Raw genomic sequence first — 22,587 nt, forward strand, 5'->3', positions numbered from 1 at the left:
CACCCCCACATCCTTCCCAGCCCCAGCACCCCGCAACCCGGCACGCCCTGCTCCAGCCCGGTACCCCCCAGTCCAGCGTCCCCTTCCCAGCTCCTGCACCCCCTTTCCCCAGCCCCAGCGCCCCCGCGCAGGAGCGGCCAGAGGCGGCCGGGCGGTGCGCAGGGTCCCGGCTCCATCTGCCGGGCACGGCGCGGTGGCCGCTGGCTGCAGAGCAGCCCCTGCTGTGGAACGCACAGCAGCACCCCCCTCCCCACAAATGGGGAAGGGGCAGCAGGAAAAGGCCCCGGCGCGGAAGCAGCCCCTGCCCGCCCGGGACCCCCTCCCAGACTCCCGTTTCCCGTTTGGGCCGGGACAGACGGCAGCCTGCCGTGCGGGACGGGGAGCTGCGAAGCTCCTGCTGGTGCGGCTGAGGCTCTGCTCCCGCTTTTCCATCGGGATGTCTCGAAGCGTGAAACCCCGCAGCGGGCAGCGCAGGAGGAGCCCAGACCATCCGCAGGGCTGCCTGTCGCAAAACCCACAACAAACGGCGAAAAAAGGAAAAAACCCAATAATGCCGCGCGCGACTAGCTGGCTGCACCCTCGCCGTTCAGTGCTGGGTGGGGGGAAGCCAACCCCGACATGGGGATGCTCATTGGGGACCACCGTGCGCCCTTGCACCTCAGCACCAGCCACCTCAGCCATGCTCTCTTACCCCTGGGGGGGGCAGGGGCTGCCCCTTACCAGGGAGCCACGGGGGGCTCAGGTACCAAAGCCTCCTGATACAAGAAAAAGTTACAGCACTTAATTACAAACCCTCCATGACCTCAGCCCACGCAAGAGTACCTGGTCGGGGCTGACTCTGCCATGAAAATCATGCAGGAAGAAATAAACCAGACTATTTTATTAAAATATACCCTCACTGTCCTTTTCTCGGAGGCCGTTTACACCCCGCTCTGTCCAGGCTCCCCCTTTCACAGCAGCACTCCGGAGTCCCCGGCACAGCTCCCGGCACACGGCAGCCCCGGCGTGAGCGAACCGCCAGCGGGCAAGGTGCTGGCCTGGCTCCATGCCGGACCCTCGCCAGCCGCCGCAGTGGGCAGCAGCGGGACGTAGGCCTCCTCCGTGGGGCCACCGAGCTGCTCCTCCAGGACGTACCTTGTCCCCCATGGTTCATTGTGGTGGACGTCCACGGCCACCAGCGCCGCCTCTGCTTGGGGGGAGCAGGGCTCGGTAATGTCCCCAGGGTCCACATCAGAGTCCGCTTGGGGGAAGCCCGAATCCTGGGTGGAGTCTGGGCTCTCATCGGGCAGGCTGGTGTTGATGTAGATGACATCCCCAGATCCTCTGACGGTGGGCAGGTTTTCCAGCAGCTTCTCCAGATGGACCTTCAGCTGTGAGAATGTCGGGCGGGCGGCAGGGTCGGCTCTCCAGCACGCAGACATTATTTCATACCTGGAAATTGGGAGAAGAGCGCGGTTATCACGGGGGATGTAGCCAGGTGCTGGGCAAGGGGATGTACGGGGGCTAATTCCCCGCTTCTCTCTAAACTGGGCAAGCCCTGAGCTGCTTTGCATTAAAACAAAGCAAACCCAACTCCCTCTGCTCGGGCTGTTTGCCTGACGAAAGGGATTTATCAGCCCAAGCTGCTGTCAGGAGTCTCTTCTAGTGCCCGGCACTCGCTGAGGTTCAGGCAGACGCAGCCAGCTGCAGCCCTGTGATCTGCTCCCCAGGAACATCCCAGTTCTGCTCCCAGGACACAGAGTCCTTCTTCCATCGCTCCCACAGGTGCCCATTCCCAGGCTGGGTGTCAGGGCACACTGTAAGCGCATCGGCGCTGGGCATGCACTGCCTCCCCTGCCCTCTGGCGAGCTGGATCTGATACAAGGCTGCTTTCCCACTTCCTTCAGGGACAGGCGTTGGAGAGGGGCCTCTTAGGAAACGTTGTGCAAGTCTGAGCAGCTTTGCTAGGTTAACTGTTTTGTATTTGCAGCTCTTAGCCATGGAGGGGGTTTAAATGTTCTCAGCTGTAATGGCACCAGAGAAAAACTCGGGAGAAAAACCTTTGGTGAGCTTATCAGCCACGCAACATTTTGAGGTTTTCACGTTTTCCCTTTCCAGATTCATAGGTTGTAGGTGCTGATGGGCTCTCTCTGATTAACTAGAGGGAGTTTTGGGGGGCAGAGGAGAGCAAAGCCAGCCAAGACCTGCTGCCCAAAACTATCTTAAAATAAATAAATAAAATACGAAAAAGCCCGATTCCTCCGCCACAAACTGCTGAGGGTACTCTCCTGTCCTCGCAGGGATGTGACCTCAGCTCTTCCCACAGGCCCCACGCCACTGGGCGTCCACCCTCTGTGACAGCCCCACAAACACATCGCTTTCTCTCAGGATAGATATTTGTTGGGATTTCTGTGTGCCTGTTTGCCTGGAGTTAAGATGCTTCTTCCTCCCTGGGTGATAGGCTGCTCTGCTCTGGCATCTGCCTTTCACCAGGCACGTCAAAACTCGGGAGATCAACACAAGCATTAAGGGTTTTGAAGTTTTTGTTTCTGTGGTACTTTCATTTAGAATTTGATCCACACCATTCTGGCTAGCTTTTGAGAGCTAGCCTGCACGTGCATTATTCTAAGCTCCCTACCTCTCAACCCCACAAGGAAGAACAGGTTAAATCCTTGCCAATTAAAAAAAAATAAAAATCCAGTCTTTAATAACTGTTGCTCCTGGGGACTGTGGAAGAAATGGAGGGGGTGAGGCAGAAGTTGACCCCCTCCCTGGTACAAACTCGTCTTACTCCACTTGGAAAGGCAGGTCTGCAGCAGGTGGGAGCATGGGCATGCTGGAACGGTCTTTAATTGCACTGTGACGCACGGTTTTGCAGGCTTTTGGCCACATGCAGTGCCAAGCCACAAATCCACAGCACAAGCAGTTGTGTCCTTAAAGAAAGGACATCAGCAACTGAGAGCCACAAAGCACAAAGAGCAGAACAACCTCAGCCAAGGGCAAGTGATGCACAGGTCACCTGCAGGCAGACAGAGAGCCAATGGGCTGCGCTACAGCCCACAAACAGGGTTACAACACTCACAGCTCATCCAAGCAGTTCTCAGGCTTTTTCAGGCGCTGCCCGTGGAAGAGGTACTCGTAGATCTCGTGGTTCTGCACTCCTGGGTAGGGCGTCATCCCTCGGGTCACTATCTCCCACATGGTAACACCAAATGCCCACTGCAAGGACAAAGGGAAAACAGGCTGAAAGGACATTTCCAGGGGGAATGAATGAATCTTTTCATGGGGAAAGGTCACTGCCCAGCGTCCACTGGGCATTCGCACAATGCTAAGAGTTGTCACTCCAGTCCTGCCCTCCCCAAAATTGGAAATAATAAGCAATGCCACAGAAGAGGCAAGCAGCCCACTCAATAAACCTATTCCAGGAGGCTGAGCAGGCAGCGAAAGGTCAGCGCGTCCTATTACCAACAGCTCCTCTGGCTGTGCACTTCCAGGATACAAGAACAACCGTAACGAAGAGCGGCAAGAGTGGATGACAACCCAGGGATCAGTCCCCAGCTCTCACCTCCTGCCACCTGACTGCCCAGCCACAGGCACCTACCACATCGCTCTTGGTGGTGTAGACGCGGTCGGCCAGGGACTCAATGGCAATCCACTTCACTGGCATTTTTGCTATTCGGCCCTGACGGTAGTAATCACCGCTGTAAATCTTCTTTGACAAACCAAAGTCTGCCACGCATACTGTCATGTCGTCCCGTAACCTGTCAGGCAGAAACAGGGATGGCAAGACAGAAGAGTTTGAGGTGCCCAATTCTGAAGCAGAAACGTGAGGCTAAGCTCTTTTCCCATGTCTCCCAAAACCGAGGGAGACTTTACTGAAGGAAGCCAGGTTGTGCTGTAAAACCACAGGGCTTCCACTGGTGTTTGTTTATCCAGGAAGAAGCAGAGGAAAACAAACTCACATGCAGTTTCGAGCCGCCAAATCCCTGTGGAGAAAGTGCCGACTGCTCAGATACTCCATCCCCAGGGCGATATCGACCATGAACTTCACCAGTGTCTGCAGGGGCACAAACTGGGAAGGGAAGGTGCAGGTTAAGCAGTGCAAGCCCTTTGGGAAGCACATGTGGTTTGATCTGTAAGGCCTCCCTGTCCAGGGCCGCTGGCTGCCTTCAGAACACATATTTTTGGCTAGAAAACAGCTCTGCAGAAAAGGACCCTGGTGTAGAGCAAGTTGGCCATGGTTCAGCAGTGTGCCTTTATGCCAATAATGGCCAACCTTGTAGCAGGCTGTGCTAGCGAGGTCAAGAGAAACCGTTTTCCCCCTGAATCTGGTGAGGCCACATCTGGATGCTGCGTCTCATTTGGGGATCCTCAGCAGGAGAAAGCCATGTTGGAGCAAGCCCAAGGAGACTACTAAGATGGGGCTGGAGGAGATCATGTACAAGAAGGATTTGAGACAGTTGGGCTTGTTCAGCCTGAAGAAGGGAAGGTGAGAATCCCACAGGCTCTTGTGGAGCTGGAACCCACTGCTGCCACCTGACAAAGGCAGGAAGCAGGACTACAACCAAGTACTCCAACATTCTCAAAAAACCAAAGGCAAATTTCCCAAAAGAGGCACAGTACCACCTTGCTCCTTGCAGACATGGGGCCCTCTGCTTCCCGTGCTCATTACCTGGGGGGCCATCTCCAGCCGTGAGCGAAGCAGGAAGCTGTGCAAGTCACCGTATTTCATGAATGGGAGAATCACCATGGGCTTGGGGACCTGCTGGGAGCTCAGCTCGATGCACACACCTGGAAAACACACACAAGTCGCACAGGCCCATGGGCAAAGGCACCATACTGCCCCACAGACATCTGTGTGGGATCCCAGCACTCCCCAGCCCAAATCCCAGCTGGAGGGTGGGAAGTGAAGCCCATACCTAGGAGCTTGATGACATTTGGATGGTCAAAGTCCTTCATACACGCTGCTTCGCTGAGGAACTCTTCTATCTCCCTCTGGGAAAAGTTATCGACTGGGAAGCAGAGAAAAAGGAGGAGGTTTAAGATCCCAAGAGCTTTAACACTCCAAATCACTGCTGCCATCTCCCTTCACAACACAGCTCCTGTGTGGATGAGGGGGAAGGGACCACCGGGATGTCTCTGCCATCCTTGGCCATCTGATGTGAGTGCTGCTTCCTGACTGGCAGCAGGAGCTGTGGCAGAGAGGCCAGCATCCCCACAAAATGGTGCCAGAGAGAGCACCTGACATGGGTAGCAGGAACGCTGGCACCCACTGAGACAAACAACAGTAAGTTCTGCAAGGCCAGGGTGATGACTTACGTTTCATGGTCTTCACAGCCACCTTCTGCGGGGTGCCTTCGGGCTGGCTGAGATGCCCCTCCATCACGGACCCGAACTCCCCTGCACCACGGGAAAGCAGCAAGCACTTTATCCACAGCCAGAAGCACCACCTTTTAGGACACCACTATGTCCCTGAAGATCTGAAATGCTCTAAGATGTAGACCTCGTCCCTAAAAGGCTATGAGGGAGGCTTCTGTCTCAGTGGCAGAAGGAGGAAATGAACCCAGGGGTCCTGGCACTCAGTCATCTTGGCCCACCATCTCCCACACATCCCCTGGGCTTGGAGCTTGGGGATGGTGTAGGTAACAGTGGCAGACCCTGCCCCATATATGCCCATCCCCAGCTCTCCAGCCTCAGCACTCACCCTCTCCCAGGACCTTCCCCAGGCTGAGGGCATTCCTGTCCACGACAACATCCTGCAGCTTCTGCTGGAGCTCACTGCTGACACCCAGGCTGCCCACTGCGGGAGATGGGAATAGAAGTTCAGGTCACCTCCAACCTGCAGACATATTGCTGCTGCCATATCCCCATCAACCTCCCTGCAGAGGGATAAAAAAAAAAAATACTTACGCGTAAGTTCAATGGCTCTCCGGCAGTAGGACTTCTTGGCCGTGTAGTTCACTGCCAGCTCCGAGTTGTTCCTGCTGAAAGCATTCCTGGTGGGACAGAAACACACCCCACTGGGCCACATGCGGCTGCTTCAACTCCAATGAAGGAACTGCCGCTGCAGCAACCACAGCACTACCAGGGGTATCGGCAGTAAAGGAGGAAATGCACATTCACCCTAACCTTTTTCACATCCCTCTTACTGGATCGGTGCCATTGTTTACAATGTCTGAGAAAAACAGTCACTTGATAAACAAGGCTGACCTGTCAAGGAGTGAGTCACAGAGGCTTTTTGGGGAGGAAATGGAATACTCATTTCCTCCTCAGAGAGCAGCCTGTGCCGGTAGGAATACGGTGCCCAGATCTACCACATCCTAAATTGATCTCTTCTCCTGCCCAATGCACAACTCCAGCCTGCTAGCGCTCTTTGTTAGCATGTGCAATCCTCATCCATTAGCCAAAAAGAAACCAAAGGGAGCATCACACCATGGCCCCAGAATGGTGGTGATGGGCATGCTGCTGGGAGATGCTGTGCAGCCCCTCTAGTATAGGGCTGTGCAGAGGTCCAGCTCCAGGAAACAAAACCACAGAGGATGCTCAAGAGGTCCCAGGTAGCTAGCATCAAAAGGAAAGAGCGACAACGCTACACCACTCAGGAAAGGGGTCCTTAGATACTACCAGTTTCCAAACTGGGATGGGGGTAATGCTATGGGAGATCAGAGTAGGTGGGATTCCTTCGCTAGCTCAATAAACTCCCTTACTGAAATGATGCTCCTCCAAAGGAGTCAATTATATCACATTTCCAGTTTCACAGCAGACACCCAAACGATAGCGCTTGTAAGAAAAGCTGCTGGCACCACAGTTGTTTAAAAAAACCAGCAGCATGGCGCAGTTAAATGCCACTTAGAAAGTCACAAGCGTGAGTGAGTAGCATCGGCTTATTGTAAAAGAAAACAGCCCTTTGTCCACATTATTAAAACACCACTTATGCAGTCCAGTGGCAGACTCTCTGCCTGGCAGGACTGGTGCCACGCTTAGCCATCGTACCAAGACAAATGCGGCATGTGACAAGGCAGGAGGGGTTTCTCTAGGCCAGAGGATGCAGGATATTATACATCTCTGGTCTCTCACCTCTGTGTCAAAACGCTGAAGCCACCCTCACATACCAAGCTGCGCAAGTTTACTTCCCTTTAAAAACAGGACTAGTGAGCAAAAGGTGAACTGCTGGGCTAAGGAACGGAGGGGAAGTACCACCACGGCAGTAAAAATACACTTAGTCCCTCATCACAGGCATAAAAAAATGCCATTTGTGGCAACAACATCAGTACTGGAGACAGAAACCTTGTCCCCCAGTCCAACACGGGCTGCTGGCCTCTCGCCCTGCCTGCCTGTGTCCCACATGCCTGTGACCTGCCCAGCTCAGGGCACCTCTGCAAGCTGTTTTCCCTTCAGCTTACCCGTATTTTGTTTCCATGCATCTTTTCTGGATGACCACGGACAAGCAGAGGATCAGCCCAACGGCAATCGTCCCACATATAAAGCCCAGGGCTACAATAAAGGAGTCTGTGTTTCCGGAGGCTGGAGTCGAAGAGGGAGCTGAGGTTATTAATCCTAAGAAAATATCCCATTAATGGAGCTGGTGAAAGAGTCAGCCTGCAGCACCCGGGGATTGGGGAGGATTTCCCAAGGGCTGAAACCAAACCCAGTAAAGCCCCAAGGATCACACGGGAGAAGAGGGCATGAGGACCAAGGTTGCATGTGGAGAGCAAGTCTCTCCTGGCTACCAAAGCACACTGAAGGTCCCAAATTCTTGGCCAATAGCCCATCTGACGGGGAAAGCGTCTGAAGGAGGATGGCAGGATGCCAAATGGTCTTGGCTGGGCAAGGAGAGCATGCCCTGTGTGCTTCCTCACAATCTCCCCCCCCTCCTCACCGCTGTCAGGGATGAAGACCTCCACTGGGCTGCTGAAGGGTCCCACTCCCCCTTTGGTGACGGCAGCCACACGGATGGAGCAGGTGGCGTTAGTGGCCACCACAGGCAGGATGGCCACGCTAGCATTCTGCCAGGCTTCAGCGGAGACGTTCTGCTGAAGAGAGGAAGGGAAGAAAAGCCTGGGCTGGGGGAGACAGAAGCCCATCCCTACAGCAGGAGGGAAACCTAGAGATTTATTGAGAATTGTCCCCTTGACAAACTTCATCACTGCTTTGCTTTCACAAGCCCAGAGGAAATGCAAGCGATTTACAGAGAATAACAGCCCTGCCTGCAAGAGCCGGATGGGATCTGGAAAGGGGCTGAGCAGCATTTCCCATTCAAACCCTTTGCTTGTCAACAGCAGCGAGACCAGCAGCCTGAGCCAGAAAAGAGGCAGGAAAGCTATCGCGCAAGGAAGGGGGAAGGCATTTCACGCACTGGTGGTAACATGGATTTTGACCCCCAGCCTTCATTGCAGTCAGTTTGGCCAGCAGAGGCTCGCACCCCTCTTTGCTGCCAGCCAGGGATGCCCGTGGCTCCTTGGCACCTGCAGAGCCTTGGTGCGCACCACTGCCGCTCCTCCATAGAGCATCTCTGACCGCTTTCAGCCACAGCGCTCCTGGTTTGATTGTTCAAGTGCCCTGCCACAGAAAGTAGATCTTAGGGCAGATATTTTCTGACTGTGGTTTTTGTGCCTAGCTAATAATATTTTCAGTCTTAAGAGTGTGTTTCCTTGCCTGGTAACATGGCAGGAGGCAATGTGCCCCACGGCACAGACCTTTTTCCTTGGTAAAAATACAAGTGAGTCTTTTCCCTGCAATTCCCTGGTGTTTCCTGGTCTTCAGCTAAGAAAGTTCTGCTGCTGCTCTCCGCTGATCCCCAGGTGCAAACCAGCTGCCCAGCAGTGTCCAGAACATCTGGCAGGCTGCTGCAGACTGTGAAGCCTGGCTCCTTATCCTGGCTGAACATCACGCAGCCAAGCAAAAGCAGCAGCCAAGGGGGATCGGTGGGCAAGGAGGAGGAAATCAGAGCTGCTCAGAGTTTCTGTTTGCAGTCATAAAAAAGCCACAGAACTGGCTGTGAAACATGCCCCAGCCCTAGGAGCGTCCCTGCACCATCAGGCAGCGGCACAAGCTGACACCCACTTCTGCCTCTGCTCCTGCACCCCTGCTTTCCTCGCACCTCACGTTCATGGCATCCTTTGGCAGAAATTCACACAAGATCCTTTCCCTACCTCCCCCCAAAAATGCACCGGGATTCTTTCATATCGCAGACAGCTCTGCTGTGTCATCTGAGGACAGAGCCCAGCTGATATCAAACAGACCGTGGAGAGCATGAGCACACTGGCAAAGCAGACAGCCGTTCTGGCAGGACAGAACTGCCAAAGTTAATGGTTTTTTATGAGTCTTGCAGTAGTTCATGTCCCAGTTCCGGCAGCCTTGGCTCAAACAAGAACTGCTGATTTAAGAATAAAATAAACCTTTTTTTTTAGTTTTTAAAGTAGTTTTTAAGCTGGTTGTGGAGAAGAGGTGGCCTGCAGGTGGCCCTGCTGACACAGAAATACAGGACTCCCCTGCCTTTATCGTGCTGGGGTTGTTAAACTGATGGTTATTTTGGGGCATTTCATGTTTAGCCCGCCCAGAGCCAAAACTCAGAGACTTTATCTGAGAAATCAGAACTCCGATAGCAAGCACATTGCTTGTGTGCTTCAGACTGTCTATCCATCGGCTCAGGAGACCCTTGGAGCATGGGAGAACTGGGTACCACACCAGCCCACAGTGCTCTGCAGGAAGGTTACAGCACAGGCTCAAGCCATTCTCGTGCTCTTAATTCTGCAACAGCCCTCATAAAAAGACGTGCTGGCCCCTGTGCTCGGCTGGCTCTGACACATGTCTCTGCCTTCCATAAAATCTGGAGGCTGATTAAGCAAACCAGCAACAAACACAACTGCTTCTTTTGGTCTGCAGAGAGCCAAGGTCCCTTGCACAGCTAGCTCCCACCTGAACTCACTCCCCACTGGAGGGGGTTTCTGACCTTCCTGAAAGACAGCATTAATGAGGACAACTATTGACCAAGAATCCAAGCAGAAATTTCACCCCATAAGCATTTGACTGGGGAAATTTATTAAAAACCACCACAACAAGAAAAGACAGTCTCCCAGGGTTTAAAGGGCAAGTCCTGTTCTTTGCTTTCTGCTTGAGAGACAACAAATATGTCAGCATTTTTTTTCCACACTAGTCACAAGACCATAATAATGTTTCCCTGACTTCATTCAGTCTGGATCTATACATGCTCTTTTTCAGAGGCGCAAAAGGAGAACAGAAAATGCAGCATCCTACAAAAAACAGGGTGTGAGTCACTTTTTCCACACCGGGTTCAGGCCATCAGTGCCTTTCTGTGCTTTCAGCCTAGGACAGAGGAAGATCAAACCACAGTGCAGAGGCGACAGCTGGACACATCTGCGCTATTATCCAGAGGCTCCTCAAGCACTGGCAGAGCCTGGACGGGATGCTCTTTTGTCTGGTAGCTGAGATGAACCAGGACTGCCCGAGAGGCCTGGCTAACCTCACCCTAGCAAATTCCTGAAGGCTGCTTCCCAAATCCTTGGAAAGGCAAGCAAGGTTGTGCCAGATGACTTCATACAGTCATGGACAGGCCCCTGGCCCCAGATTGTTCCTTGAGCTATGGAACTCTGTGCCATGGGTTTACAGATGAGTTAATGCATGGAATAAATCCCACCTGACTAAGGAGCAATTCAAAATCAGGGAACAAATCCTCCCTAACACCTTATGATTGACTCCACTTCTGAAAGTGCCAAGAGATGCTGCCAAACCTTGACTGCCACTCCAAAGGCCATACCAAAGATTGCCAACACCAGGAAGAGTATCTCACTTCCACTTTAGAGAACAGGAACCATGGTAGCAAACCTCTTGTCCCCTTCATGCAGAACTGTTTATTCACAATATTAACGACATGGGGCATTACCGTGAGTTACACAAACATGCGCAAGAAAGACCGCTTTTATTAAAGAAGCCCAGATGAAAGCAAAAGACAGCAGACAAATAGGGTCAGGAAGAACATATGGAAGCACTAAGACCAAACTGTACATTCCTGCTTGATGCCTGCTGGGATTTTTTCTACGCTTTAGCCATTCTTCCCCGTTTCCCCAGTGACTTACCAACCCCTTGGAGTTATGCCACCTGTACCAGACGTGATAGCCCTGCAGTTCCCCATGGATCCTCCCCAGGGATGGCTTCACCCATCGGATCTCCAAGGAGGAGCTAGATTCATTGAACAACACTGTGACATTCAGTGGTGGGGTGGTTGGAGCTGCAGGAATCGAAGAGAAAGAAGGTGAGGGGATCCAGGTGGATGAGTGCAGGGACATGGTAGGCTGATGGAGAATGAGCTGTAGCTCAGCCAGAAAGCACAGGGAATTTCCTACAGCCTTTAACATTTCCAGCAGGTGACCACCTATGGGTCAATTTCCTTTCCCCGATCAACAGAGTCAAGATGTCCCAGCTCATAAGCAAACGTGACTCTGGACCAGCACCTCATCCAGAGAGACCTGCACAAAGCACAACTGTGCAACCAAGGTGGGGAAACGCTTTTCAGTCTTCACTGCTCATTTCCTACCTCCCTCGGTGGTGCTGGCTGTTATCCAGGAGCTAAATGCTGACCAGCCGACTTCATTTCTGCAGGAAACGCAGATGTTATAGTTTGCCATGGGCTCCAGCTGCTGGATGTGATACATGTGGGGAGGCACCGAGGTGTTGAAGAGCAGAAGTGAGACGTTGCTTCGTGGAACAGCTTCCTTGACCTTAATTGAAAAATCAGTCCACAAACAGGGATTAGTCAGCAACAACCTGCAGGGTGAGATGGGCAGCAGGAATTTTACATCTGTAAACAGGATCCAGAGCCCTTGCTCCCTCCCTGCCTCCCATCCAAACACCAGCAGGGCTTTGTTCCTGCATGCTGGCTAGTCTCTGCCGAGCGGAAAGCTGACAGCAGGCCATTCACAGGGCCCAGGGCAAGGGCTCCAACACACACAGAGAAGAAAAAGGTGCGATGGGGACATGGCAAGCTGTGGAAAGGAAGATGAAGGGATGATTTACTGTTTCTTGTGGTGCGGAGCAAAAGGAGCACCCATTAAAATTACCAGGCAGCGAGTCCTAAACGAACAAAAAAAAAAGTCCTTTTTCATGCAATAGACCACTAGACTACAAGACTTATCACCACCAGACGTTGCAAGACTAATCACAGACCTCGTCAGACTCCACCATTACATTTAGCAGCATGGATGAATTCAGTGTATCAAAACCAAGTCGCGCTTTTTACACAAAGAGAAATGGTGCTCTCCCCAAAGGACTGGCTGTTGAGGACCCATGTAGCTGCCAACACAGCCCTTGCAGCTCTCTGGAAAGCATCTCATTTCATGGGAAGCACCAGGAGAGTGGCCTGGGCCAGGACAGTGGGAGGAAAGAAGGAAGAGCAAGAACACCAGTGCAAGCAAGACAGTTACCTTGGAAGATAACGCACAGGACATGTTTCAGCGCGAACTTCAAGCAGAAAGTCATACAATCCTCTCAAAAGACCTCCATGCATGGTTTTGGGGCGGCAGGAGATCTGCCCTTCTGCTTAAGCAACAAGAATATGCCCCTGCCTAGCCCAGGATACTTTGGACAGTCTCAGAATCAACACCAGCAGTATCTTCCAGCCAAAATGAAAGAGAATAGCCTTCAGCCTCACAAACTTGAGAAGGTCCCCAAGCCATTGCTAGATGCTTTGAGGTAGGTGAGCAGTGATCAGATGAACGTGCAAGCCACTCCTGAAAGAGCCACTGGGACTGGCTGTTCTCCTGAGCATCAAGCTGAGCTCAGCTATCTCAATCCTCAACTTGTCTTCTGGAGAGAGCCCATCAAGTTAATGTTTGGGTTTTTTTAAGTCAGGCTTTTTGCAAACTTAAACCATTTGAATTTGGCAGGCATGACAGCAACAGGTTCCCTTTTAAGCACCATCATCATCAGAAATGAGTCACTTGGTCGGTGGGCCATGCTACCAAAGCAAGGGGATTATCAAAGGGGACAGAAGCAAAAAGGCTTAGTCACAGCTGTGTTTTTGCCAGAAATCATGTCTTGTTTTCCAATTTGAAAGGCTATTTCCTAATGACAGACTGTGAATGTTAAGTCATAGGAAATTCCTTGGCTCTCCACCCCACTTCCCAAGCTCCAGCTGGAAGGCAGCAGCGGATGCGATGCTAATATTAGCTCTGGTACCTTTCCTCCCTGTAACTCCTTTCACTTTTAACTGGCTTCAAACATCGTCTCTCTTCACACGTAATCTCAGCCAGAGTATAGATTAGGCAGTATAAGAAACACATCCACAAGAGACCAAGCCATGGGTTTGAACTGTGAGACTCAGCAAAGTCAAACAGACAGCAGGGCTGTACCCACGGACATGGCATTCTCTGACTTGGTAAGGAGACTGGCAGCTCCGCAGCTCCTTCCCAGTACCTGCAAGGAGTGGAGAGCCAACAGAAACCTCCGAGACTAAATCCCAGCGACAAGGCTGCTTGGTTGGGAATTGTTTGACCGGGAGGTAAAAGTAGGGACAAGCATGTGCCTGCAGCAACTCAAGGCTTGTAAAGTCTCCCAAAGAGCTACTTGGAGCAGTTCTACACTTCTCTCCATGAAGAGTCATGCCAACCTAACTGTCTTGCCCAAGGGGAGAGATTCTTGCGGCTCGCTTCTGCCCGCATCACAAGCATGAGCCCAGATGGGCTCTTCCAGGTAGGTGGCTTGCCTGCTCCCATCACCCCTTGTTTCTGTCCCCATTCAACCACTCCACTCCTTGGAAAAAAGCCTGCTTCATGCTCCCTGTGTCAATCTCTCTGTGGGACCCCTTCCACCAACCATCCCCCACTCCTCGCAGCTGTCAGAGCAAAGATGTGTTTTTGTGAGCTGACACCACCAAGCTTCTCTCCAGCAGCTCCTTCCAAGCCTTCTGTCCACCCTGGCGGTGCTCTGGCTGCCCCAGGTCCCAGCACCTGGGGACTGCTGGCTGCTCAACTCGGACTCCTCAACATCATGCCACCACAAATTCCACAGCCACCCGGATCGCAGAGCGTGGCTGCAACACACAAGGAGTGTGCCAGCTCCCCCTTTCAAAGCCACTGGGAAAGTCCAACTCAGCTTGCCCAAACAAATAGCCTGGTCAAATCCATGCAGTTCACGCCAAACAAACACCAATCTCCACCTGCCTCAGAGCATCCATGTGAGGGGGGTTGCAGGGGCAAGGGACGTTATGGATGCTTACCTGGATACTGCAGCTGTTCAAGGCAGAGAATGCATCAAAGCCTGGCACCCAGGATATCACGATACCGTTGGCCAGACTGTTGATGACATGCACGCTTTCAGGTGCGGATGGTATTCCTGCAGGGAAGAGCCAAGGGCAGTCAGCTGAAGGCCTAAGCACAAACATGGCCTGTCTGACTTCCCCCTGGCAGCTCCCAGGGCTCAGACTGAGGATGTGTGAACCCCAGGCACTGCTTTGGCTGCAGCACAGCAGCATCTCTGATCAGTGTACCATGGCTGCTTCAGACAGGGAACCAGAAAAAAAAAGTCATTTGCAGGACTATTTTGACCACGTTCTATATTTGTGAGCTGAAACATCACTCTGGGTTGCTTAGAGGCAACGACGTATATTGGGGAACACCTTTCCTGCATTGCCAGAGTGACTTCTATCAGGAATGTCGGGAATTTCCACCATTTCCTATGGAAAATTGTCAGCACTGCCCTGGTTTGAAGGAAGGAAAAGAGTGATACAGCTCTTCAGAAACCTGCTCCAGGGCTGACAGTTCTGCTTTCAAATGTCCTTTTTGGTGCTTCCTCCCATGGTGGCAATACTGGGATGACAGAACTGCACTCTGTGACCATGCTACTATGTGCATCCCGCCTGATTTTAAACAGAGGTTTAAAATGGGGAAAAATAAGTATGACAGCCCTAAAAACATCTCCTTCAGCTTGTGCAGAATGAGTGCCTGGAAGTGTGGGATCAGGACAACTCCTGCTTGGACACATTTACTTAACAGATAAAGTGAGCATCATGTTGTCACTTACCTTTCACGTTCACCTGCCCTGGGTTGGATGCAGTCAGCCCTTTACTGTTGTGAGCCTCACAGCTGAACAGTGCTGTTTCATTAAGACCTGCAGGGGAAAAACAAGGACTTGTTCCCTGGTCCCGTAAAAAATGCCCAAATCATAGCAATTCTCCACCTGCTGCTCACAGAAAACCCTTGCAGCTTCCTTTCTTGTACTGCTGCTTTATTTTATTCCCATCAACACAAAAGACCTTTTCTTTTGCACTCATTGCTTCCCTCTGTGGCACTTGTGTTGACTGCCTGGGGGCGACCCCCATGACCTAGCTCACCCACCTTCCACGCTGCAAGCATGTGCGTGCCATCAGTGCAAGACGTGGCGCAGTGGCAGGACTGTACATTTCTACGGCACCATTGCACAACCTCCTGAGTAAGCACTTGTTTTGCGTTCAAAAAGGGAAAGACAGAAAGCAGAAGAGCCCACCACCATGGCTTGAATCAGATGACTTATTGCTTTTCAAAGATTGCTCAAATCTCCCAGCTGATAATGGAGAACAACTGCTTTTGGGGGCCACTGGAAATACCCGAGTGTGGACAGCTGCTTGTTTCCCCAGGGGTGTTGGCATGGCCTGTGTGAGATGACCCTAGGAAACAATAGCGCTCAGGATTTTCAACTCATGCAAAGGACTTCACCAGGGGTGTAGGGCTGTCTCTTCTGGGCACACTGCTTGCTGCTGCTGTAAGGCGAAGGGCTTGCCATGGTGTGCTGGACATGCCAAGCATATGCTCATGCCAGCAGCAGTGCCCTTCAGTGCAATAGGGCTCCTGGGCCAGGAGGAGGACTGTTCAAATGACCCAACCTAGCATGTGCCAGCCGGATGCAAGAACATCCAAGAGGAATGAGTCACTTCTTCCGGCTTTCACTGCCTTTTAAAGCCTGCCTTTGGACACCAAGATGAGTACGTTACAGTCTACTAATTAGCTAGCGGCCTTCTCCTCATAAGCAAATCAAGAAATCCCTCCTCTCCTCTGCGCCTGCAGCAAAACCATGATGGATTTTACATTACATGAAGGACTCTTCTTCCTGTGCTCTGCCAGGCTGGCACAGAGATATGCTGCAGGGGCCAACCCAAAGTCTTCCAGAGGCATTAAAAGGGGACCCCCAATCAAGCTGCCAATTAAAAGCAGCAGTGTACTTGTTGACATGGCCACAGGCTAGAGCGAAAATCTACTTCTTGCTTAGGGAAGAGTAGTTTGAGTGTCCTGCCTTTCCCAAGGAAGAAATTTCTGGCAGTAGCCAAAGGGGGTCAGATGGGGGTTCCGCCCCCCAGATCATCCCTGGCAGAGTGGTCCCCAGGGCTGCCAAATGGTGCTGGGCAGAGCTGTGTTCCCAGCGCTGAGGACAGAACAGTAACAGGCTGGAACTTGATTTTGCAAACCGATACCTCTGTGGTACCTCTTTTGCAAAGCTGGACCCCCGTGTTCCACTGTATACAACCTGATGGCTGTATTTTATGCCAAACCTCCTGGGAAATGTACCTGTGCTGAGCTTTCCAGCAACACACAGTGTCACAGAAAAACGAAGCAGGCTGCAATGGCCTTGTGATGGCGCACAGGAACACAGCCCCTGCCTAACAGGAGTGGCAGGCCAAGGGGACAGGCTGTGAGACAGCACAAGACACCTTCCCACCCTGCCCTTCCCAGTAGCCACACAGAGGTGTCCCAGGACACTGCCAGGCTCACCTGGCACAGTCAGGACTGATGGGGAGATGTGGGGCTTCTCATTGACTCGGATGTTGTTGCGAAACCAGTAGATCTCCACAGGCTCCGGCGGGCCCACAGCTTGGCATGTGAGGTTGAAGGGGCTGTTTTTGGTGACGTTCAGCTTCTCAGGCTGACGAATGAAGTGCGGGAGCCCTGCACAGACACAAGCAGAGAAACAAAAGATTCAGAGAGCTTGGCAACACAGCCCTATCAACAACTCCAAACTGTCCTGCCCGGGGCTGTGCCCAGCTCCAGCAACAAGCCCCTTCCCAAGCAGGACTCCCCGTTTCTGGAGGGACAGCTCCCAGCTCATGGTCCCTGGGGCTGTCACTCAGCCAGGGCACAATGCTCCACATCTCCGGCATGTCCACCCTCGCCCTCCTCCAGCTCACCTTCCAGCTGCACCAAAATAGGATCCGACACCACCTCCATGCCAGAGATGTTGAGTTTGCAGACGTAGGAGCCATTATCTGAGCGCTGGGCAGCAAGGATACTGCCGGAGAGAACAGAGACCATGTCAAGGCTCTGGCAAGGAGCCTTGCCCCATACACAGCTCCCACAGGAGGACACAGTAACACTGCCAGCCTGGGCATGGGTTTCAGTCAGTACCAATAACCCCACAGCACCCACCAAGCAGAACCAGGCTTTGGGGGCTAGGGAGCACCTGCCCATCCTAGTCCCAGTCTCAAGCCCTTGCTAGTTTTCTGGTCTCCCTTCTCTCCCCAAAAGCCAGCACTCAGGACATCCCTCCTCCCCATCTGCACAGGAAGGACAGCACCAGTTACCTGAAGGTGGAGGTCATCGCTACCTCCTCCTCGTCAGAGATCTCGAAGTGGCTGGTGGAGATACGGTCCAGAACATGCAGCTCCCTCCCATCTTTCCACAAGGAAATGCCCGAGGCATCTGGCCGGAGCAGCAGCTGAGGTACTTTGATAGAGCAATTAAACATGACATCCTTGTGTTCGTTAATCACAATGTGTTGCACCGTGGGGTTAAACTTAATCTGTCCTAGAGAGCTGGCTGAGGGCTCCTCTCGGGGCTTCTCTGTGCTCTGGTGAGGCCAGTGATCAACGGTGACCACACTTCGCTCAGAGCGGTGGGACTCTGCTGACAGGTACGGCCTTAGACCTGGATTTCGGTCAGCATCATCTGAAAAAAAGACCTTGTTTTTGTTACCATCAGGTAGCAAGCACCCCCCTCCAAAACCCTGCAAAGCTCCACCGCTGCCATCAATAATTAACAACCGCTCGTTTACAGATGCTCCAAAAATTCAGAATCTCTGAAAACTCTTGTAAGAGCTCCAAGGACGAAACGTGGAGCAAGACTGACTATGTACAAGCAGCACCTCCAAAAAACCCCACTTTTAAAAACAAACTGGAGCAGCTCAGAAAGTGCTGGGCTGCTTCTCTTTCATCAGGGGAGAGGCAGGAGCTATTTCTGCTGCATTGCACCCCCGGGATTGGAATATAAAAGGATCCCTGGGCAGGAGGAATTTGGGACTTCACTTCAGTAAACCCCTTTTGGGGCCTCATCTCAAGCATTTTCAGCTGGGACAGAGAAAGAGTCCCTGGCGGGGATTTCTCTGATTTTAGGCGCTTTGCTGGTGACGCTACTCCCTTCCCAGAGCAGCATGAGCTGCTTTGGAAGAGGGAGATGCTAAATGAACCACAAATGATTTTGCTAAGCTAAGTGCCTCCACCGAGCTGCTTTTCTCAGGAAAGGAGCTGCAGCTGGATGAAGAAATGCCTTCACACTACGTGTAGGAGCCCGCTGCTGTTTAGTGTTGTTCTCCCAGGGTCTCTTCCCAGGCATTTTTCCCAAGGGAAGGCTATTTACCAGCTCTTTCTGAGGGCTTCAAGCCCCCCACCTACAAATTGCTGAACATACCCAGTCCTGCAACGGCATACTCCCCCTCCCTCCCAGCACTTCCCACCCCAGCCACAAACAAGATAAAGAGCAGCTCCATATAAAGCAATCCCCCCCGCACCGAAAAACTGTATATTTTTTAAGATATAAGGTCTAGAAAATACACCATAAGTAGATGCTTCTACTAGAGTGTTTCCAAGCTTTCTGAGGTTTTCACAGGCATACAGAAATCCAAAGCAGAGCGGTAAATCTCCCTTGCTGCTTTCAGCAAGCAAAGGCATTGTGCCAGACAGGAATTTCAACTAAATTCATTTGTCTCTTTCGAAAAGAAAACAATACTTATTCACAGTTTAAAAGATCATACCACAGGTCGAAAGCACAACCTTTTTATTTCACTGGAGTTCAGCTGAGTTTGTTTTGAGGCAGGTCTTAGTCCTCAAACAACAAGTTTTTAAAGCTACGTCATCACTATTGTGAGTAATGGGGCATGAGCCTAGTGTGCCTTCTCAAGAGCCAAGAAACACAAACTAATTTTCAGGCTGGATATAGTTCTTTGCTAAATTGCTCACTATTTTTAACTCTTGAGAAATGCTACTTCTAGACAGAAATTTGAGAGGGGTTTTTAAGTTCTGCTGGGTCTGTTGGTGGAGAGGAAAGTGCAAGGCTCTCCCTGGCTCTCTCACAAAACAATGGGTTTCCCTTTCCGAAAAAAAAAAAAAAAAAAAAAAAAGACCCTAAGCTTTTCTAACCTGCTTCCTAAGCTTTACCATCCCAACACAAACAAAGCCCATGTGACTGCTGCAAAATGCAGCCAGCTGCCATTTACTTGCAGGCTGGGTCACCAGCTCTCAAACAGCCAGACAGCTCCAAAAAGATTTGCCAAATGCAGACAAGTGAGCGACCCCAAATCCCCTTCCCTCCCCTGCTCTTTCCGGAGGTTACCCTGGCTGGAGCCACCCGCTGCCTGGCACAATCCAACCTCAAACAGCTGTTTTCATGCTCCATTTTGAAGTTTTCCAGCTCTGGCTGGAGCAGCAACTCCGGCAGGGACCCCTAGCTGAAGAGGACATGGACGCATGCTGGCCGTCCCTGCCCTTGGCAGGCGCTCTGCCTACTCTGGGATGATTTCTGCTCCCCCAGGCTGCTTCAAGTTTAAAGGCAATGAGGATCTTAACCTCGTTTTCTACACTGATTAAGTGGAAAGAGGTGTTTGCTGGCTCAGGAACGAAATACTTTCCCCTCTGACTCATGTGACAACAGGAATTTCTCATGTCTAGTGCTGCCTTTGGGTATCCCTTCCATCCCCAGCTATCTGGTATGCAGACACCTTCACAGCATCTTCAAAAGGGATTTACCCTGTGTGGCAGGACACCCCCTGCCTGTGTTCAGAGTGATTTTCTTAGGCTGGCTTTAAAAGCCCCCCCTAGAGCCGAGGAGCTGAAAGCTGGCATGCCTGCGTGGGTGCCTGCCACCCTGGAGCAGCTCTGCTCGCTTACCGCAGCTTGGCCAGAGGGAAAAGCTGGCATGGAAATAAATCCATTTGCAAGTACAGCGCTGCTTTCTTGAAACACCTGGGACCACAACAAAACTAAAGAGCTAGCAAAGACAGATCTTTTGTGCAGCCTGGCCAGTCCCGCATGCCCTTCTCCATTACTAGCCTGGAGAATGGAGTTTTAATGAGAAAATCTGCCTGCTATTAGAGGCAAGGTACTCTATTACAGGTGAAAAACAAAAAGCAGGGAGTTGTACACCCCACGACTGAAATACCAAGTTGTTCTGCTGCAGTCACAGTAAGGAAGGTATCAGAAAGCACCCGGGTCTGCCAAAAAGCTCCCTACATCCTTAGCCTTGGATTTCCCATTACTGGAAATAGTTCACCTGCTGACAACAGCTTTCTGTCCAGGCACTTGTTGAATGTCTCTTTGTACCTGGATAGGGCAGGAGGAATGAAGAGCCCCAGCCTGCAGGGTTTCCAACCTCCCCATCCCCTGGGAGCTGTCAGCAGAAGTGAATTTCCCGCTGGGTAACACCTGACTTCCAAAGAGACTCTCGGAGTTCAAACACCTTTATTTATAAAGCCAGGCCAGGATTCCCGGTTAAACTTACAGTGAGTTGCTCTCCCTGCAGATTCCTGCTGTTGGAATCAAGACTTTTAACTCCACCCTGGCCAAAGCAAACACTTGCATTCCTGCCTTCCTTGCTAAATCCCATCTGCACACCGACTCAGAGACCCCCCAGCATCGCTGAGCAGAGGCGATAGACTCCCAGGAGCTCACAGCCCACGACCAAACGTCAGGATGACGGCACAGTTTAAGGCCAAAAACTACGTTTGTCTCTTTGCATTTCTTTTTGCAGGTAACTAAGCACGTGGAGCTGAAAAGCCAGCAGACTGACAGCACCGCAAAGTGTGCCCCTGTGCCACAAACCGCAGTGTTTCCCCGTGTTTTTTTCCCAGTACCGGCACCCAGCTGGCTCACGGCTAACGGGATAAATCCCAGTCCCACTCATCTATCGCAGCGTTCGGTCCCTGCCCGTGGCGCTGTCCCCAGCACGCAGCGGCACCTCACCCAGCAAAGTGCCGGGACAGGACCACGGGGCGTGTGCCCCAGGCCAGCAAACGCGCTCCCGCCGGGGCTGGCAGGCTGGGGCTGGCAGAGCCGTGCTGCCCCAGGACCCCGCAACGGCACCCCGTGCTGAGCTTCCCCCAGGACTGCAGCCTCGCCAAGGGTCCGCAGGCCCGGCCAGCGGCAGGGCTGCGGGGGTGACCAGGGCGCCCGTGCAAACCCCCAGCCGCTGGCCGGGTGAAACGAAGCAGCATCTGCCGGTCAAACGCTCCCCGTGACACCCCTCGCCGGACCCCCGGGCGCCTCCAACGGCACCCAAGCAGCCCATCCCCCAGCCCCGCCGCCCCGGACTCACCGGCCCCGCCGCGGGGAGGGCGCAGGGCCGCCAGCAGCGCCCAGAGCAGCGCCCAGCACCCGCCGCCCATCGCCCTGCACCGCTCCGCTCCGCCGCGCCACGCCGCCGCCAGCGCGCTGCCACTCCGCCCCGCCCCGGGGTGCCCCGGCACCGCCCACACCGGGCGGCCCCGCCCGCACCGGGGCCCCGGGGCGGGGCTGGGGCAGCCGCGGGGCTCGTGGTCCGGCGTCGCTGCCGCCCCACAGGCACCGGCTGGGGGGTCCGTGCGCGGGGCTCGGCCGGCGGCTGCCGCTCCCCGGCTGCGGGCTGGTGGCCAGCCTGCCCTGCGCGGCGCTCGGCCCCGCGGGTGTGCACGGGGAGCCCGGGGCACCGCGGCCCACGGGAGGGCCCGGCTCCGGCCGCCCCTCCCCGCACAGCCCGCCGTGCCGCTCAGCGCCACCGAACCTGGTATCGGTCTCAGAACGCAGGTTCCTGCCCCGGCGGGTTTCTTTTCTCCGAGTTTAAAGGTCCAGGTGCAGCCCGCCGGCCCCCTGCAGGCTAGGGAGGGGATGGGGCGGAGCTCGGGCCCTTTGCCTGGACCAGAACAGCGGGACGATGGGGGGACAGAGCCAAACCAGAGCCACAAGGAGAAAAGGAGGAAGACCCAAGTGAAACAACACAAAGCGTTCAACATCTAGGACTGAAACAGAGCACTTCTCCTGATGGCACGGGAAAGAAACGAGGGAGTTTCTGGGTATTCAGAACCTGACACGAACACTGGCTGTGCTCAAAGGGGGTTTAGACCAAGCTGTATTGAGACCATCAGCATTTCCCCCACCACAAATGGGAAGTGACTGGGATCTGGGGAACTGGCAGCCTGACTTGATGTGACTCAGTGTGTTTCTCTGCTTCAGCCTTTCTGCTCCCAGCTCATAAAATTCTTTGCAACTATGACACAAGTGTAACTATTTTTTCCAGCAGCCTGCTTTCATCTTCCCAAAGACCTGAAGTCAGGAAAGAGAGATACGCATTTTGCTCATTTAGCACTAGGTAAGCATCAGCATGC

At 53.0% G+C, this 22,587-nt stretch overlaps 1 protein-coding gene across 4 annotated transcripts; it reads right to left on the minus strand.

The window, feature by feature from the left end:
* Nucleotides 1-865: 865 nt before the first annotated feature.
* MERTK (MER proto-oncogene, tyrosine kinase) lies at nucleotides 866-22,375 on the minus strand. 4 transcript variants are annotated; one of them, XM_080408351.1, is made up of 19 exons: nucleotides 21,987-22,375; nucleotides 17,543-17,906; nucleotides 17,150-17,250; nucleotides 16,737-16,910; nucleotides 15,016-15,102; nucleotides 14,213-14,328; nucleotides 11,534-11,717; nucleotides 11,076-11,227; nucleotides 7,859-8,012; nucleotides 7,383-7,503; nucleotides 5,890-5,975; nucleotides 5,684-5,779; nucleotides 5,299-5,379; nucleotides 4,899-4,991; nucleotides 4,652-4,770; nucleotides 3,942-4,051; nucleotides 3,581-3,740; nucleotides 3,062-3,198; nucleotides 866-1,431 (listed from the first exon to the last, which is right to left on the minus strand). In XM_080408351.1, the coding sequence occupies exons 1-19, from the start codon at nucleotides 22,213-22,215 to the stop codon at nucleotides 951-953; spliced, it is 3,045 nt and encodes a 1,014-aa protein (XP_080264477.1). In that variant the 5' UTR covers nucleotides 22,216-22,375; the 3' UTR covers nucleotides 866-950. The 4 variants fall into 4 exon arrangements, with proteins under 4 accessions (XP_080264477.1, XP_080264476.1, XP_080264475.1 ...); XM_080408350.1 differs by having other exon boundaries at nucleotides 7,383-7,536; nucleotides 7,859-8,009; nucleotides 21,987-22,374; XM_080408349.1 differs by having other exon boundaries at nucleotides 7,383-7,536; nucleotides 21,987-22,372.
* Nucleotides 22,376-22,587: the final 212 nt, after the last annotated feature.

This window comes from Falco punctatus (assembly GCF_963210335.1).
Source record: "Falco punctatus genome assembly, chromosome: 12".
Lineage (NCBI taxonomy): Eukaryota > Metazoa > Chordata > Aves > Falconiformes > Falconidae > Falco > Falco punctatus.

What these genes read in the sequence shown, in the direction of transcription:
- MERTK (XM_080408349.1), bottom strand. Translation starts at nt 22,215, where the DNA reads ATGTTGAACGCTTTGTGTTGTTTCACTTGGGTCTTCCTCCTTTTCTCC. An exon ending in CGTTCTGAGACCGATACCAG is followed by an intron (nt 17,907 to 21,986) that starts GTTCGGTGGCGC and finishes TCTTTTTTTCAG; the next exon opens with ATGATGCTGACCGAAATCCA. An exon ending in TATTTTGGTGCAGCTGGAAG is followed by an intron (nt 16,911 to 17,149) that starts GTGAGCTGGAGG and finishes GTGTCTGTGCAG; the next exon opens with GGCTCCCGCACTTCATTCGT.